We start from the raw sequence: 19,727 nt of genomic DNA, 5'->3' as shown, positions 1-19,727 counted from the left end.
ATTCTATTGGACATGGAATTAGTCAGTCACTGCTCTCCTTCTAGAAAGAATCCAAGGTTGAAAGACGCGTAACTGAAACAACCAATGGAAACGAATTGCGCAATGTGGCTAGTGTGTCCCAAATTGTTGTCGTAAATATACACACGTAATTGAATACATTTTTAAGTAGGCTTATGTGGATTGTTGCTTATATGATAATTAAATAATTCGCTAAATCCAGCGATTAAACAGCCCACTTCTCTAGGTAATTAGTCGCCAAATGGTAGATTTTGTTGTGTGCGTAGCCTATGCACTGCCAAATCTTGGCAGTAGGTGTCGGTAAGGTACAGTAAAACAAGTAACATACGAACGCATGTCTTTGTAGCCCACGTCAGGTATCGTTTATGGTTAAAGCTTAATAATTCTTCCTATACTTTGGAGAGGTTTCTAAGAGTCGTGAGAATGAGGTCATGTATGTGTGCTGTTTCGGGGCTGATTTCAAGTTCGTCTTCGTGGGCGTTCTTGGGGAGGCGTTTAGATTATTTTTTTTATTATGGGCCCTATAATAAAAAGTTGGCATGTCATTACGCAAACCCCCAAAGTTGCCAAACTCGCGTAGACTACATTCCTCTGCTCTCTGTTCTCACCTGATATGTCCTGATCCTGGAATGGAACCCTGCCAAAAGCCCTTCAAAAATTAAGCCTGCTGCTACTTTAGATAGTCTAAAAACGAAATGAGGCAAGACCAAAATACCTCTCGGTAAAGCTTAATGTGTCAGCGCTCTTAGACCAGACCTCATATGTGTTAGCAGCCTATGTGATAAATGTATGTTAGCCTATAGCATGCTGTCCTAGAGCTAATCAAAGCTGGGCAACTCAGGAGTCAACTTCTTTTTAGATCATGACAACCTAACTTCAGTGTTTTGCAATGGACTCTTCCTTTTATTTCCAGCCTTTCTTGTATATGTTCTTTTTAATTGTTTTAATTGACCGTGCTTTTCGAAATATTTTTATATTTTTGTTCATCTTTTTATTTGTAGTTTACTTTAAATGTTGTGTGTTGCTTGCTATATTAATACATTCGCCTTGCTTTGGCATAGAAATGTTGGCGAGAAGTTTGATGACGAGAAGTTTTAATAAAATGATCTCCGAATCTCCTGGCTAGGCTATTACATGAGGAGCCTGAGCAAAGGGACTCAGATATTAGTCTACCCTCATCCACATGGTGATGTTCTGCTCCATGAACAGCCAGATGGTTTGCCGTCTGGGCAGCAATGACACATCGTTTGAACAAGGAGGAGAAGGAACATTAACAAGCGCCAGAGAAAGAATTTGAGACTATTGAGGTGATGTGGGAGGGATTACAACATCCATGTATATGTGAGACTGGAAGCTAAGGTAGCAGTTTGCAATCTCACCGCCTGAGCTCCCGGTTGCGCACCCTACTGTCGCTGCTGTGTTATGTTGATGGGGAGCATCTTCGCCGAACTTTATACTTTCACACAACCTGAGCAAAACGGATCCAGACCCAGTCGACTCCCCCGAAACGCATGAGGATTTTATAACTGTTTCCAAGAGGATACATTTTTCTAAGATTTCAGTGGACTTTAAAAACATGGCGCTTATAAATAACAACAGCTTATTTGTACTGTTGTGTTTTGCAACGGTGTGCAATTGTTTTGATGGGACGCAGGTAAGTCTCCAACTGTGTCATACCTCAAACAAGTGTCTGTCTGTAAATGTAATGAAAATGCCAAGTTGCCATGTTCCGCCTCATATGTCATTTGGAGGTAATGAAACAATGTGCCATGGCTTTCTTCATATTTTTAAGATGAGCATCAGGTGTTTAGGACCAACAGAAAGCCCTGTGGTGTGGTGTATTCACCAGACTTACTCAGACCTGCTCTGAGAGTGCAATTTTTCCTGAAATATGGTTTTGGTGTTATGCTTGCATGTATTTACCCCCTTTTTGAGTAGATCATATATGTGCATTCCATTGCCTTGAAAGTGTTTCTCTTGAGCTCCTGAGACCTTCACATGCTCTGTTTTGCATCATTTACAAGAGCCCCAAGCACATGGTTTCAAGACCATGCTTTGTTCCCACTCAACAAAACAGCCAGTTTTGTTAAAAAGGATTGTAGTTGGTCATCCTTCTGAATTTGGAGTTTGCATGAATCCAATCCATTTAATCTCTCTTCCAACCTTTACTAGCTGGTAGCAATTGTCAGCACCATAGCCTACTCGGTCCAATATCGACATTCTGGAGTATGATTTAAACAGGTGTTTTTATAGTAGTTTTTAATGAGGTTCTTTTGGTGATTTTGGATATCTCTGTGTCAGAGACACATCCACATTGCCCCATCTGGACATGGTCTCACTAGTCAGCTGTCGGCATTTCCCCTAAACGGATATGAAAACAGAGGACAGAGAGAAAGAGAGAGAGAGAATAACATCTGACTGAACTGAACTATCCTCACACAGGGAAAACTTCTAAATCACCAAGTGCCATTCCAGATCAGTATTTTAGTGGCCCGCTTGCATTACTGCGAGGAGCACCTGTCTTAAATGTGGCACCTGTGAAGAAGCCTGAGCACCCAATTGGCCAATATTCAGAACCAAAATGTATTTGTGAGAATACATCTGCTCTTTGTCTGTAAGCTGTCACCCACTGAAAATGTGTGTGTGTGTGTGTGTGAGTGTGAGTGTGATGGAGGAATATTTGTGCTAGTGGATGACAAGGAGCCCCTGTTACAGTCTTTGCTCTGCTGTCTTTCATTTGGGTTGGCTCTTTGAAAGGACTGGAATTTGAAGAACATCTTACATTATATTGTGTGCATTGGACACTGCCTGGTTTAGTCATAGACGCCCCTAAAATGCAGAATTCATGGCTAGTCCATTTAGAGCTCACACTCTCTCCCCAACAAGTCTGGTTTATGTGCCATGAAAAATATACAGTAGAGACCAGACTTTTGGACTAAGGTCCCTGAGACATCTGCCCACCAGCTTTTGTTCAACAGCCTTCAACCCTGGAGCACCAGTCAGAGAAAAGACTTGTAACACAGTAGCCCTTTTAAGAGCTTTCGTGAGTAATGGTGTAAGTTAAGCGAAAAACACTAATATTATTCAGCGCTATGAACAACATTCAGCGCTATGCATTTGCTATTTGCTAGTTTTAGCTTTCAGTGAGAGAAGTTTCTCCATTTCCAAAGTTGGTCTATTGTGTTATCAAACACACAAACACTGAAATGGAGATTTTGTGTGTGTGGTTATTGTGGGGAGGTTGGTGGAGTGTGCCAATATGCAATGTCAAAGTTGTCCTCGACATCACCACTTAGTGTCTGTCGTGGTGATGCATTTCTGTATGCAAAGCATACCGTTGGTTTTGTGAATATGCTGCTTCCACAGTGATTAATGGACCCTCTCATGGTGTTTTGTGTGTGTGTGTGTGTGTGTGTGGTTTAAAAACACTAATATTATTCAAGGCTATGAACAACATTCAAGCTATGCATTTGCTATTTGCTAGTTTTAGCTTTCAGTGAGAGAAGTTTCTCCATTTCCAAAGTTGGTCTATTGTGTTATCAAACACACAAACACTGAAATGGAGATTTTGTTCAATGGGTTATTGTGGGGAGGTTGGTGGAGTGTGCCAATATGCAATGTCAAAGTTGTCCTCGACATCACCACTTAGTGTCTGTCATTGGTGATGCATTTCTGTATGCAAAAGCATACCGTTAGTTTTGTGAATATGCTGCTTCCACAGTGATTAATGGACCCTCTCATGGTGTTTTGTGTGTGTGTGTGTGTGTGTGTGTGTTAAAAGCAGCCCTGCATGGAGAAGCACCGAGTGGTCGGAATCCTCCGTCAGATGGAGAAGTTCCTGAAGGGCCAAGAGATGCGCTTCACAGAAGGGCTGCGCATCATGAAGTCCAAACTGGCCAACCTGCAGAACTCCGTATCCAAGTTTCCCCAGGCTGACGAGTCTGCCCGTGAGTTCAATATGACTTTCCTTGACTGGAGACAGGTAAAGCTGATGGACATAAAGGTTTGGTGGACAGCAGCCAGAATGTCCTCATGATTCCAAAAGCATGTGTTAAAAATATGAATAGCCTGCGTATCATGGACAGCCTGCAATACAATTCTATTGCAGTTGAGTTTCAAAGACAGAGGGTGCATTCGTTTTAGCAGGATTGAAGTATTTAAAAGGAAGGCCAGCCACCATTTACTACCAGAATATTGAATCCCTGTCATAAAGTGCTGAAGTGCTAAGACTAGTGCGGTCTGAAATATTCTAGGATGAAGCAGATAGAGGCAGACATAGTTTGTAAAAAATCAGTGGAAAGGGCATGTTATCCTATACCAAACCAAAGGAATGCATGTCATGAAGTGGTAAAACATCTAGCTGAGCGGAGGTATCATATATTTATTTGTGACCACCATACTTGCCTCATTTGTGTCTCGCTTGTTTTGGATATGTTTTCAAGTTCCAGCCTGGTTGTTTATCGAGAAAAACAATTGGATCTAGGGTCCTGGTTAAGGTGTCTGATTTGAATTGGTAAGCATTCTGTGAAGGAGGCAGCCTGTTGTTTTGGTATGCGATCTCCATTGTAAGCAGGAGAGTGTACAGTTCACTCACACCAAAGAGCAATTCTTCCAATCTCTGGGGTGCATAAAATGACTTCCTGCCTCTAGGTTCCACCATTCATCCAAGAGGATGAGTTTGAAGACGTAGTCCATTACAATTCTCCATGTGCTCTGCGGCCGACCCAAGGAAGGGGAAGTGGAAAGTGTGTTGTTTGGCAACAAACACGGGAACCATCAAGGGCCACTTTTTTCCCGGCAGCACAACACAGAGCACTGCCCTTTCACAGAGTTGCACATGAGCTCTTGGCTGCAGCGAACAAAGGTTGTCACTGTGCATTTACAGTAATCAAACCACCACTGGCTCAAATGAGGAGCAATTTCAAACCCCCAGAGTAAACCCTCTAGATCTGATGGGGATGCCATGTGGGGAGAGAGAGAGAGAGAGAGAGAGAGAGAGAGAGAGAGAGAGAGCACGAAAGAGAGAGAGAAAGAAATCACAAGTTAATTCCAAGACAAGAGAGTTAGCTCATTTAGACCAAGAACCCATTACATGTACATTTTAAATGGTTTTATATTACTGACCTGTACTGTATGCTTTGGACCTTGTATGTTTTTTGGACATGGTATGTTTTGACATCTTCAAAGAGATCGTAAAAAAAGGACACAAGGACACACAGTGTTCTCACCAGTATTGAAAGAAAGGTTTTCACAAGGCGGAAAATACTGGCTTGTTAACTCTGGAGAGTATCTGTACGCACATTGTTCTCTTATGTTTTCCAACCAGCCCCATACCCCCTGTCCAGTAATCTCTTTGGATTAAATAAGGCATTTCAGGTCTTTTCCCATGAAGAACCAAGCAAACAGTGCCATGCACGTCCCCAGGCTTGAAACAGCATTTGGGTGAACTAACATATAATTTGTCCATGAAATTCTCCCACTCTCTGTCTTCCTCTCTCATTTCATTCTCTCCCTCTTTCTGTCTTTCTTTCTTTCTTTCTTTCTTACTCTCTTGTTCATCACTCCGTGTTTTCCACAGCACCTCTTACGTGTCCAGCCTTGGAGGCCCCAGCACACGGCAGGAAATTTGGTTCCAAATATTTCATCGGTCACGAAGTCCACTTCACCTGCGCCCCGGGCTATCACCTGGTGGGTGCTGGCACACGGCTGTGCCAGGAGGATGGCACCTGGAGTGGGGCGAACGCCATCTGCAAAGGTAACTCCTTCATAACCTCACATATGTTTTACTACAGGGTACACATTTGTGGTAGTGTTCACGAGGGAGAGATGAGAATATTTTGCTGTTTGGAAGATGTCTGTCTCCAGGGTGACTGAGATGGGTAAATGTTTATTCCCAAAATTCCCTGTAATCACAGTAGATTCCGGCAGTCTTACACTTCACTAGGATAAGTTAACCTGTTGAGGTGTACGGTCACAAATATGTGATTAGAATGTTCGCGAACCGAGAGTTCCACATTATGATGTCACAATTACCCTCAGAGATTTTCCCCATAGACTGTATAAGGAACACTGAAACTATAGATTGTTTGCGTAGAATTCTAGAAGGAACCAGGAAAATAATTCACTCCTCAACAGGAGAACTGTCGACTTCTTTCAGTTGAGCTTACATAACACTTTACTCAGTTTGAGATAGTTCTCATGACCTTACACAGCTATTGCCATTGGACTTGACTGAGAGCACATTGATCAAATAGCTTTTTGGATTGTTTACACTGAAATGACTCCTAACAGCGACTGGCAAATCAGATAGAGGATTCTTCAACTTTTGAATGCCTCTGGTCCCTGGAGAACCCTGCTTTTGGAAACAAACTACTCTTCATGGAGCCCCATGGAGACCTGCTTGGTGTCCGCTGCAGGGGGAGAATAAAGGCGTCTGTCTTGAGTGTCGGCGTGTTTGTGTTGGCGGATAAAGAAGTCTGGACAGTGGCAGGCTGCTCTCTCCCCGGGCCCGTTGCTCCGCCACCCTCTCCCTGAATCGCAGGAATGCCTCGGCCAGGGGCGTCTGGGATGGGCCAGGGTATTCCGTAACACTGGGAGAAATCCCTCTGCTTCCCCATTCAGAGTGACCTCGGTGAAGGAGTCCTGTGAATGCCTTTCTAAATGGGGAAGTGGCTCTGTGGAGAGAGGAGAGGGGAACAGAGGAACAAAAAAAATCCAGAGAGAGAGAGAGATAAGGGGATGGGAAAGAAAGAGGCCATTCTTTGAGGCTTGGAGGCGCGCTCTGAGACGCACTGAATGAAGCTCTCGTTAAAGTGGCATTAAATGTCTGGAAAACACAGAAAAACACCTGTAGTGCATTCCTGGCGGGGGCGCCCTCTGTACTCTCTCAATGGCCTCCATGCTTCTCACCATCCCCTCCCCATCACACACACACACACACACACACACACACACTCTGTGCCTACTGTAAAGGAATCACCCAGCGGTCATGTTTCTTTCAGAGCTTGTCCCCAGACATCGAGACCCCCACTTCCCCCTATTTAGTCAGTGCTCCCTGTAGGCAGAGGGGTTAAGTCCATGCATTTTTCATTAAATCTGCTTCATGGTCTAATAGTGTGTAACTATGCTAAGTATGCTATTGATGGCTTCCTTTGCTGGGCCTGGTCGAGACATTCCATTTAGTAAAGTTAGACCATTGGTGTGTGTGTGTTTGTGTGTGTGTGTGTGTGTGTGTGTGTGTGTGAGAGAGAGAGAGAGAGAGAGAGAGAGAGAGACAGCCAGAAAAAGGGGAAAATAGTTTAAAAGTCAACATGCACAATATCATCTCTGTGCATTTCTACCAGGAGGGGGTCGAACTTGAGCCTAAAATTAGAAGCCACGCGTGAAAAAGCACCTTTGAGATGGGGATAAAAATACCAAGGTATGCTGAAAAACATTTTAAGATATCCCAGAGAGTAAAACGGACCTTTTTGTGAAGGAAAAAAAAAAAACGAACAGCTGCAAACATTCTGACCCTGGCCTCCAGGGAAGGCAAATAAACAAGGAAGGATTAGAAGTGGAATCGTCCAGAATTCCATGCCTCAAGATCTGAGATTTGGTGGTGACTGCCCACCATCTTCTCTTCAAAGGACCAGACCTCACCAGTGCCAGCCCAACAAACAGAAAAGCTGCCATTCTGTGCTTCATGTCGCAACAGTCTTTCCACTGTTATTTCCCCTTTCACCTGTACAACAGTCCAGTTGTACTTTGTCTGTATCTAGTGACTTAAATTATGCAGTTTTTTCAACAAACATCACTTATTTTCAAAGCAGCAATAGATGTAAAAAAAAAAAAAAAGTACAATTGTCGTCAGCTAAACCATTTGAACAAAGCTGTTGCTATAGCTTTGCATTCCTTAGCATGTAAGTCCAAGTCCAATTCCAAGTCCTGATTAACATTATTCAAAGTGTTGCCAGGGCACTCCTGTGATTTTGACTGAAGTCTTAAGGGTGTTGGTTGAGAACAACCCTGGCAGAATAATTCAAAGTAGTTTATAATTGAGCAGATGAATCACATTCTGACACTAATGAGCTACTGGTGCTTGAAATTGGGATACTCTGGAGGAGTGACTGCACAGCTGGCAAGCTTCACCAAGCTTCAGGGTTTTTTAAAATCAGCCATTGCAACGCATCAGCCTATTATATAATTGATCATTACTGTACATTTGCTCATTTTTTAGTAACGATTATGTTTCTGTCTTAGCAGGCAGGAGAACTTCACCATAGCAAAAAGGTCATTCACCATAGCCTGTTCATTCTTGATACTTGATACTGTGCCCTATTCCATTCGGGGCATTTTTAATTAAGCGCTGCTGCTAAGAGATAAGATCCAGAGAGATAGCCCCTCAGTGTTATTAAGCCCCTCAGTGTCATTAAGCCCCCTCATCACACAGCATATAGTGCCAACAGCCACCAGTCATGTACTGTATGTACTGGTTTGATGGAGTTGTGTGTCCTCCTCCTCCTCCCACACAGATGTGAATAAGTGTGCCAGTAACCCTTGCCAGAACGGAGGCACCTGTGTGGAGGGCACCAACCAGTACAAGTGTACCTGCCCACAGAACTGGAGCGGGACTCACTGCCAGCACCAGACACAGACAGGTGAGTACACAAAACACGGTCAGCAGGAAATATACACCATGTCTGATATAGTTTGTTGTCCACATCTCAGCACCGACTGTGTTGTTCTGTCCTGTTCACTGACTGTTTCTGTGTTTATGTGATAATGTGCATGTTAGAGTGTGTGTTCAGATCAGTTCCTCTTTCTTGTCAGATTCATAGTCCATTCACAACAACATACAACAGAAACTTAACACAAAACATACATTAAATACAAGCATTGGCATTTCTTATTAAAAGACACAAACACCATTGTTTCCAGAGGGATGACTGGTATTGTTTAGTCACTAGTTTTGTACAGCATTAACAAAAGAATTAGATATGAATAGAATGATAGCAGCATGATAAATATGTTCTACAAATATGTCTATCCATGTTGTAGTTGTACACTTTCATTCAGGTGATTTTTAGAGAGAACATTATAAAATGAATGATGTTGTTTTTTCGACCTTAAAATGGCCAAATGAACCAAATTGAACAATTTGAATGATCCTGAATGAACACTGTACAGAGAGTTCAAACATACTCCTTGTGTTTGTGTCCACATGAGGTGCATGTCCTGTGTCTTTGTCTATGTCCCTATGTTACTGACTCAAAGCATGCACTTGTGCCTGTCTTGTCTGTGTGTCTGTGTGTGTGTGTCTGTGTGAATATGTGTTTTTCTACCTCTCTGTCTTACCATTTGGATATGGCCCAGTGTGGCATAGGCCCAAGTCGAGCCATAGGCCGAAGGTTAAGTTTTCTCTCTCGCGTCCTCTCTCCTTGCGTCCAGCGCCCCCTGAGTGGAGTGTGACCAACGACCCGGCCTTCAGCCGCCGGCCGCGCTGCGCCAAGGTGGACCAGGCCCAGCACTGCAGCTGCGACGCCGGCTTCCACATGAGCGGCACCAGCGACAACAGCATCTGCCAGGGTAGGCCTCCCTCAGTCAATCACGGCGCCCGTGTCCCAGGTCATCAGCCAATCACGCGGGAGGTCAGGCTGTCAAACATTCCAGCGGTGGTGTGATGTGTTGCTCCTGTGGTGCAGTAGATCAGAAGTGCAGTGGAGGGGAGAGAGTGACGAGAGAAAAGAGAGAGAGAGAGAGAGAGACAGTTTCCAGGACACATGCTGATTTATGGAGTAAGATTAACAGTATCTAATGGCCCCATTTTTTCTGGGGTTTTCTGATGGTCAAGGTGCCTGATACTCAATAAGCCATTAAACATGTCATCTGAATGGGGTGGGGTGGGGGCTGAGAGTGGGCCTCCACACACACACACACACACACACACACAAACACTACACACACACACACACACACACACACCTTGCGCCACACACACACACACACACACACACACACACACACACACACACACACACACACACACACACACACACACACACACACACACACACACACACACACACACACCGCACACACACACACACACTGCTGTGTTCTCTCATTCAGGCATTTTTGCCTGTTCTCTTTTTGCTTCTCTTCCTACCCACGTGTCGTGTTGGCTCAGGCTGAGTTCTACCTTTCAACCTGTAAACGGACCCTCATCCACTTCCTCCTCCTGTCTGTCTTCCCCACCCCACTCTTTCCAGTGGCTTTATGAAAGCCACATGTCCGACAGCTGCCGTCATATGTAACACGCACGTGTTCACTGTACAGTATGGTCTCTCTCTCTCTCTCTCTCTCTCTCTCTCTCTCTCTCTCTCTTTCCCTTTCTCTTTCTCTCTTTGCTCTCTCTCCCCCACTCCTCTTTTTGTCCTCCCCAGATGTGAACGAGTGCGAGGTGTACAAGTCGGAGCGTGGCGGGCAGCTGTGTGTCCACGCGTGAATGTACCGGGCTCCTACCGCTGCTCCTGCCCTGAGGGCTACAGGCTGCTGCCGGACGGCCGGAGCTGTGAGGGTGAGTGACCGGGCAAGACGGGCGCACGGGGGGGGGGGGGGGTGGGGGTGGGGGTTGGGTGGCGTATGTCACTCACGCATGTGAATGGGAACAGACATAATATTTGGATATCAACCATTCCACTTGATGCCCATAAACACATACAAACTCTATATACAGTACTCCACACACACACACACACACACACACACACACACACACACACACACACACACACACACACACACAAACACACACACAAAATTTACAAACACAAATATACACACAGAGAGAAAGAGAGAGAGGTAGGTGGAGAGAGAGAGAGACAGAGGGAGCGAGAGAAAAAGTAAACTTTTTACCCAAAGTTTACTCAGGGAAAGCTGTGAGCTCACCCCAAAAGAGGGTGGTTAATCAAAGACAGGAGGGTGATGGAATGGAGAACGTGAAGACAGACATTAGTGGAGAGGGTTTGGTCTGCTGAAGCCTGATGGCTAACAAAAACAACTGAGAGGGTGGAGAGGTGGTGGTGGGAGAGGTGGGGTCAGGGTTGGGGTACTTCCTCTGCGTAGCCCTGCACGGGCACAGGCTCAGGGTTTAAATCCCGCACCAAGCATGTGCCGTGCCAGCCTCTGGAACAAATGACCTCATAGCTGGCCAGCAGCAGGAATGTCGCCGCGTGCAATGGGGCTTGGGGCAAATGAGAGGAAAGAGCCAAAGCCCCGCCTACCGTCCCTCCCTCCATCTTGTTTGAAGTCACTCAAGAGCAACATCAGGGAGAAGGCCGGGGTATCACACTCACTTCACAGTCCTTTCTTTCCTGCTTCTTTTTTTCTCTCACACATTCTTAGTTTTTTTACCATCCCTCCCTCCCTCCTTCCATCTCTCCCATCCCCTCTTTCTCCGAGCCCAGATGTGGACGAGTGTCTTACGCAACAGCACAACTGCTCCCAGGGGAAGACCTGCATCAACACGGGCGGCTCCTTCCAGTGCGTCAGCCCGGAGTGCCCGCGCTCACACGGCAACGTCAGCTACGTGAAGACCTCACCCTTGTGAGTGGGCATCCGTGGGTTTTTTACTGTGATTATGGCCAGCACTGCTGCTGTTATTGGGTTCTAGCGCAGATATTGGATTCAGTGGTTGGCCCTCAGCACAACGTTGTTACACAATATTGCTGCTGCTTTAAAGTGGTTTTGGTTCTGAAATGGCACTCATTGCCAGCCCTTTACAAATTAGGTAATTTGAAAGCAATAACGGTCCGGTAATGTCGGACTGGACTGGAGCAATCAGAAAGGGGAATATCCATATTTAATAACAGTACATTTTCCCTTGAAGAAACACAGTGGACTGGAACCATATGTAAAGAGAGAAAGTGAGAGAATAATTTGGCACATGATACCTCAGTTTTTTTGGTCAATCCTGTATATAGATGACTGGACTACATCACTAGGCAGTGGCTGCGTCTCAAACACAGCTTATGACTTAATAAAGATTTATTTCCCTCATTATCCTGACATATAGCAGTCCATCTGTGCCTTGTTATGCAAGCTTTCTGTTGCTTCCTCTTATATGTGCTACATGTGATATACGGCAATAAAGAGACCAGTTCATCTCTCAAGATGATTCACCTTACCGTCTCCAATGCAGACATCTAATGCATCAACATGAATCATTGAAAGCTGTGAGTGAGAGAAACCAGGTTCTTTTAGAAATATTTCTTTTATGGTTGCTGACTGCTGGGTTGCTTTCTCTGTCCACCATACAGCCAGTGTGAGAGAAACCCATGTCCGATGGACAGCCGCTCCTGCCACCTGGCAGCCAAGACGGTGTCCTTCCACTACCTGTCATTGCCCTCCAGCCTGCAGACCCCTGCTACACTCTTCCGCATGGCCACCGCCTCGGCCCCGGGCCGCCCAGGGCCAGACAGCCTGCGCTTCAGCATCGTCGGCGGCAACTCCCGGAGCCTGTTTGTAATGCAGCGCTCAGACCGGCAGACAGGCGAGCTGATCCTGGTACAGCCACTGGGCGGGCCGCAGGAGGTGAGCGTGGACATGGACATGTCCGAGTACGCCGAGCGCACCTTACAGGCCAAACACGTGGCCAAAGTGCACATACTCGTGTCGCCCTACAACTTCTGAACTGCTCGCCTCACAGCCAATGAACAAATCAAAAAGTTGTGAGATATATACTATATATACTGTATATAGAGTTTGTATGTGTTTATGGGCATCAAGTGGAATGGTTGAACAACATGATATCCAAATATTATGTCTGTTCCCATTCACATGTGTGAGTGACTGACTGAATATCTTTTGTACTTAGTCTGAAAGGTATATATGTTTTGAAATGTCTTTGTTTTTTTTTTATTGACAGTGACAAATCTCTGAGGAAGTACTGACACTGATGTTTGGATTTTATCCTACAAATATCAGCAGAATGGGTGATCAGATGCTATATACAGCAAAAAAACAAAGTTAATTGTGAGTGGAAATCTGTGTGTGTGTGTGTGTGTGTGTGTGTGTGTGTGTGTGTGTGTGTGTGTGTGTGCATCTGGAAAGTATGTGTGTGTGGTACTCATTTTATGTAAATGAATATAATAGTAGCTCAGTGTGCATACTTAACTTTTTTTTCTTTTTTAAAAAACATACCAAACAGTTGCATGTAGTTGAAAGATTTAGTTTCTCCAAGCAACCATCCCGACTCCAGAGAGCGATTGGGTTGCCAAAGCAGCGTGCACCTCTGCTCTTGATTTTGCACTGCCGTTACTATAAGAGACAACAAACACTTCCTGGGTATTCTTACTGGATGCTATACATTTGAAGATGCAAATTTCAAACCATTGCAATACGTGTTTTATATATGGTTTTAATCAGTTCATTTGAGGATGTTACCACATGTATTGTCTGTTTTATTGATAAAACCAGGACTACATTCAATGGGTACTGTTTATATTGCAGTTTGCTATGTCTGTGTGACTTGGGCATGATGGCAGCCAGTTCTGTATCAGGTATATACTAATCACTTTGTGCCTCTTGTCATTTTTTATTTTGTCTGTATTGCACACATTTTTATATTCAGTTGATATATCCTCAGGACACCTTCAATGGCAGCAAAGGCAAAGTATAGCACCCCGAGGCCCACCACTCTATGCATCACTGTACCCAGATGAGGCCTAGAAAACACACACACACACACACAGACATGTATCCACCACTAGTCTCTGGTTTTGTGAAGCATGGAGCATTATGGAGCATCACTTCTGCTGTGATGCTACTAATACTGGTCTTATGAGTAAACTGTTACAATCACAAAAGAAAGATGGCAGAACTTAGTTTTGGCCTTGTCCCTTTGACAAGCACAGTAACTATCAGGAAATTAAGAAAGGATACCTCAGTGTGTTTTTAAATTATACATGTCAAGATGAGAAAAAAGTGGTAATGCTGAACACATGTTCTTGTTCACTCCACCCCCCCTTTCTCTCTGTTTCTCACAAATCGTCCCTTTCTTACTGTAACTCTTCCTCCACTTTATGTCTGTGGCTTTAAATTGCAATAAGGAGATCAAAAGAACCACAAACCCCAGAAGCACATGCCCTGGACGGTATAGCCAGGTCACAGAACAACGGTGCACTCTAACGGCCGTGCGCAATTATTAGTAACATGCCCAGCCCGCTGATCACTGTCTCCCTTTGAAGCCCAGGCATCCACAAACGGTCGGATGCACACATGTTTCTTGAAGTTCCCAGCAGTGAGACATCGCTGGGACAGTGTGTTACTAAGCACCACTCGCCAAGGGCAATAAACACAGCGGATTCCACAGAGTCACAACAGTGAGGCAAAACCATACCAGGGCTCAGAGGCCACAGGACTGTGTTAGCACACAGCACGCTCTCCTAATGCTCTTGTGTCACTCTCATAACAGCCTGACAATGCTCCGACGTCAGTCTTCCAATGCTCACAACTCCCCCACAGTAGTTTACAATGCTCTAGAACGTCACTCTCACAACAGTTTTTACAGTGCTCCGATGTCAGTCTAATGACACAATGCTTTCACGTCATTCTCATTTCAATGTCATAATGCTCTAATAACAGTTTTACAATGTTCTCACATCACTCTTATAACAGTCTTAAATCAGTCTTTTAATCTCAACAATCTCAACAGTGTTGTCATGGTAGTCACATCACTCTTACAGCGCTTCCAATCTCTACACAACAATTCCACAGCCTTCTCGGAACACATGCAGTATTTTTGCCCTCACAACATCCACAACATGTTTACCATCTCATGACAATGCACATACAACTCAAGAAACAACTCAACACAATACCACAACAGTTTGCAACAAGCAATTTGACAACAGTTTTTGACAAAACACTTTCAAAATCCTCTCATAATATTATGTGGCAAGCCAGTGGACCATAACAGTTTAGAACAAAGTAGTGTTCAGGTTGGTAGGTGATAAGGTAGAGATGGAGGTTTTTGAAGAACTCGGTTGAAACAACCATCTGTGATATTTGGTGATATCTGCTACATACATTCAGGTTGCCTGTATTTGTTCAGCCCTCCAAATTACACATCACATATGTACTGCTGAGAGATACGCCATCTATCCTCCTTCAAATCTCCCTGCTCCTGGACATTCTGGGAATGTCGTATGAAATTCTTGGGAAATCCACTGAGTCCTGAAACACTAGAGTCGTTCTCTTCCCCCCACTGAGTCCCTCTATAAAAACAGAGGGGCCGCACAGTTTGTTAGTCAGTCAGTTATTTCAGAATGAAAAGGGGAGTCCGTAAGAGAATTATTTTTTTTTTTGTTCGGAATACACTGCACAGGAAAGGAAAGAGAGGTCACAGAAGAGGATCACTTTTCATGCAGAAATGTACATTGGGAGGGAATCCAAAAGGCGAGTGAGAGCAGAGAGTGAGCATATGTCCGTTTGTCCCTGTGTGCCTATCTCAGCCATCTGCAAACGGCCACACGACACCTTCAGGTCACAGGGGTAGAGACTGATCACAAACCCACCAAAGTATTGTTTCTTCAATCCCCTCTATACAATGTAATTATTATAAGATACGTCTTGTTACACAAGACTTGGAGAATGGTTAACAAATACAAAATATTAAATTAAATAATGAATTATGTTCAATGAATACACAGTTGTACCTGTGTATTCATTTGACTTTGCATTGCCTTTTTCCTCAAGCTATCCCTATTCTGTGCTCTGTATTCACCAAGACCTGTCATGAGGAAACAATAAACAAATTCCACCATTTGCACGGAATGTTGCAAATCAAACCCTTGCCTCCAAGAACAGTTTTCATGGTCCAAATCATGTTTATGGAAACATTTACAGCCCTCCCAGAACACCCATTGACCAACTTGCTTGGCTTGGTTCTTTTTTTCATAAGAGCTCGCCTTTTTCCAGTAAGAAATAAACACATCAATAATGTGAAGAGCTAATAAGAGAATGATAAATGTGATCAGTCCCTCAACTACCAGCTGTACTTTATCTCCTAAATGAAATTCATTTGAATCAATTGTCCATAGGGAGGTGTGTAGTGTGGAAGAGGTCACTAGAAGATGATGGACAGCGCTCTCAAAAATAATTCTTGGTTATTGGTCATCATTACCTCAGACATTTGAGAATGATCAGTAATTCCACTTTTCATATTAGCCCTTGACTGTGTTTTCTGGAAATTACTGTAAAGCAAAATAAATCGAGGACTATTTGCCGCTGTCTAACACGCCCATGTACAATGTCATATGTGCACTTACATATTTGTACTTTACAAGGGCACATACAATGAACCCAGTCAACTTTGACTCATACACTAAGGTAAACAGGGTTACTCTGTAGGAGCATATAATCCACTCCCTGTGGCCTTGGAGCCCACCCCAACACACGCACGCGCACGCGCGCACACACACACCAAAACACACCCTCTCTAACCCCAATCTACTTCAACCGAAGATTTAAACAACCCACCCAAAGAGGCTCCTGCATCAATCTGGCTGGGCAAAGGTTACGGCCCCTGGAGAGTTTATCAGGAGAAAGAGGCCTTTAGGGCCAGAGAGGAGTGGTGTCCAGGGATCAGAGTCAGAGGTGCCTGTGTCTGTGGCTCAGGCTGATGTCATTGATGCGCTCCTCACTCAAGCGCTAGACCCCAGGTGAGCTTGTGCTAAGACATGAGTGGGTTGATTTGAGATGAATCGTGTCAGTGTTTTTTTTATGAAGAGGTCTCAGAGCTGTTCTGGTGGAGAGCTCACTTACCTCTGCTGGCCAGCGTTTAAAGACCCGTTCTCTTTGCTTTCATCGACCCGGCATTAAATGTGGTCATCGTGGGAGTCAATAGCGTCTTTCTGAGTGGACAGCTCAGCTTTGATGGCAACTCCATTTAGATGCTTGATCAGCAACCTCTCTAGAATGCTTAGAAAGAGCAAGTAATGTTTGTGAATCATTTCTCCATCTCGCGGTAAGCAGTTTGTTTGCCACAAGCTATCACATGACATCGTTCAACAGAGATTATCTGAGCAAGTACAAAGAGCTTATTAATGGCTTATGACTGCTTGTTTGCACAAATGGGTGATTTGGTCTTGGATTTTGATTTGACACTACATCTAGACATTTTGTAAAGAAAAAAAAACATGAAAACCAAAAAATACTGTGTATTCCAGAAAAAACAAAAACTTGTTTACTCTGAATGTGTCCTCTGTAAATCGGATCCATATTATGGTAGGCTACTGATTATGTTTACACACAATATAAACGTGTCATGAATCTCTTGAATCAAATGCTTTTAAAACTCAGTTACAACTGAGAACACTTATCATTCAGTTTTTTGTACTACTTTCCCACCTTGAGTGAAATTCAGATAAATGAAGGACCATTGATATTGAAGCTTGGATGCCCCCTTGTGGAATCAAGCTGGTCTAAAGGTAAGCAATCGCACAAATACAGGGGCCAAAATCCGAGATGATGCCCATCAGAACAAAGGTTGATTTCTCCCAATTCTGTATGAAACAGATGTCGAATGCAATCTGTAAACATATATGTCAAAGTTCCTATAGGTTATTGAACAAAACTGCAATGATAAATGGAGAAGTTAACAGGGAGAAGTTAACTTGTTCTTTGTGCTATATTTGCAGTATCTGAATAGTGGAAATTATCACCGCCGAGAAATGGAGCTATATGTAAACCAAGGAGTATGTTTATGCTTTTCACCAAACAACATGATATAAATATTTATTCGTTTATTCATTACTTAACCAAAACAAATTCATTTTTTATAAAGATGGAAAAACATGCTTTGTATGTTCATACATCACACAGAAGCATATTTTTTGGTAAAAATAGGAGTTTGTCTAGAATGAATGGATTTGTAATATCTCAGCCACCAACTTGAGGTTTCTTAGAGGATGGAATGGAAAAGACTACTTTGTTCAACTATTAGTGAAATGCTTCTGCTGAATGAAATCCACAAACCGCACTGCTAATCATGATCAACCAGACTCGAGATCAGTCCTGAAAATGAAAATGCAGCAAGATGCTGTGAAACTCATCTCCAGCCAAGTCTTCTGCCACCTCAGCCAGTTTGTGCATCACATGATATACAGAATATACCCTGAACCTAGAAAAAAAAAGAAAACTACAGAGTACACAGCTCTCTGTACGACCTCTGACTTCAGTAGAGAACACTCTTCCCACACTCTGTGGACATCTCTTGGAAAGGGATAACAGTCATCCAATCACATATTTACATGACCCCCAAAAAAAAAAAAAAAGAAGAAATATTAATATTGAAGGTTGTACAGTACAGTCATAAAACAGGCAGGGTACAGAATGAGGATCAGGAGTATTCATGTCATAACAACAAAAGCAGAAATAAATTAACCAAGGCGTTTCTGTGATCGTTAAGTACACTTCTACATAAACAACATACAAGGACTGATGAGCAAAAGGAAAAAAGAAAAGCTGATGAGCTGAAGGAGGACTATCCTAGCTCTAAAAATCAAAGCATTTATATTGCTGTAGTATCCAAAGATGGGCAGGGCCTTTAAGCTAACACACCTAGTGCTGCATTAACACTGCAGCTACAATCACGCCCCACAGCAGTTATGCATATTTCAAGTCACAGCTTACACACAACACGTATATAAACTCTGAGGCCCAGCCTGTGACAGCATGACAAGCCGACAGACAGACAGACAGACAGACAGACAGACACACACTCACACAGAGAGACACACACACACGCAGAGACACACACACACACGCAGAGACACACACACACACACACAAAAGATCTCAGACACATTTACAGTATTTCACATTACATTTTCAAACCGAAGCAAACCTGCTTCATACCGACACATAAATAACACTTAGTGTATGCAAACAAAAAGAAAGAAATATAATCTCGACTTTGGTCAACCAGAACTGCCACTCATCATCGTAAGTTACTCGTTCCTGTCACGCAAACTTTCCAACGGGACACACAGAAGTAAAAAACAAATAAACAAACCAGACACGGTCATGATAAGCTAAGATTTTTCTTAGCTCCCTCGTATAGTGGACAAAATGAGGGTAGCTTTGTTTGTTGAAAACGTTACTGAATGACGTTGGTTAAACATATTTTTAAACAATGGTCAGATCACCAGGTGCAAGATGGTGACTTGTACACTTTCATGAAGGAACTTTGAGGTATAACCACCATCAGAATGAAAAAAAAAGAGAGAAAAGAAACACGCTCGAGGCCTGCACCCGCCATCAGTTGTTAGCTGGGCAGATCTCCTCTCCTGCCCCTGTCTCTGCTTCAGCCACAGCAGCCTGGCTTTGCTTAGTGGTAATACGTCCCTCTTGAGCGGCCACTGGTGGTCTGTCCGATGGGGGAGCCACTATGAGGAGGGCAGTGTAGCACTGTTTCCTCCAAGAGAACTACTCCATCTTGGACATTTCGTATTTTGTCGTCATGATTTCCTAAAAAACGAGAGAGAGAAAAGCATGTCGAAGAATGAATAGACGTACAAAATACCTCCCTATGCATGAAAAGGACAAAAACAAATGAATGAACAGTGCACAGGTAGTGCTACAGGGGCATAATTAAGTGGAAGTAGGTCCAAATGGAGGAAACACAAACCTCATCAGAGTCCAGAAGAACAGGAAGTGCCCTAAAA

General features: G+C 43.7%; 2 protein-coding genes across 2 annotated transcripts in view; one reads left to right on the top strand and one right to left on the bottom strand.

The window, feature by feature from the left end:
- Positions 1 to 1,013: 1,013 nt before the first annotated feature.
- On the top strand, positions 1,014 to 13,573 carry LOC125312024 (fibulin-7). Its single transcript, XM_048270473.1, is given in 9 exon segments — positions 1,014 to 1,672; positions 3,800 to 3,965; positions 5,597 to 5,773; positions 8,532 to 8,657; positions 9,448 to 9,585; positions 10,443 to 10,496; positions 10,499 to 10,576; positions 11,466 to 11,604; positions 12,318 to 13,573. Coding segments are annotated over 9 exon segments (1,329 nt in total). The 5' UTR covers positions 1,014 to 1,594; the 3' UTR covers positions 12,691 to 13,573.
- A 4,777-nt stretch (positions 13,574 to 18,350) lies between these two features.
- tmem87b (transmembrane protein 87B) overlaps positions 18,351 to 19,727 on the bottom strand; it is an 11,123-nt gene continuing 9,746 nt past the window's right edge. Inside the window, 2 exon segments of the mRNA XM_048270418.1 lie at positions 18,351 to 19,530; positions 19,691 to 19,721. Coding sequence (XP_048126375.1) covers positions 19,489 to 19,530; positions 19,691 to 19,721 — 73 coding nt within the window. The 3' untranslated portion in view covers positions 18,351 to 19,488.

Source organism: Alosa alosa, chromosome 18, assembly GCF_017589495.1.
Source record: "Alosa alosa isolate M-15738 ecotype Scorff River chromosome 18, AALO_Geno_1.1, whole genome shotgun sequence".
In the NCBI taxonomy this organism is placed as follows: Eukaryota; Metazoa; Chordata; class Actinopteri; order Clupeiformes; family Clupeidae; genus Alosa; species Alosa alosa.
The sequence above is the reverse complement of the archived record's forward strand: the minus strand, read 5'-3'. Positions and strand labels throughout refer to the sequence as shown.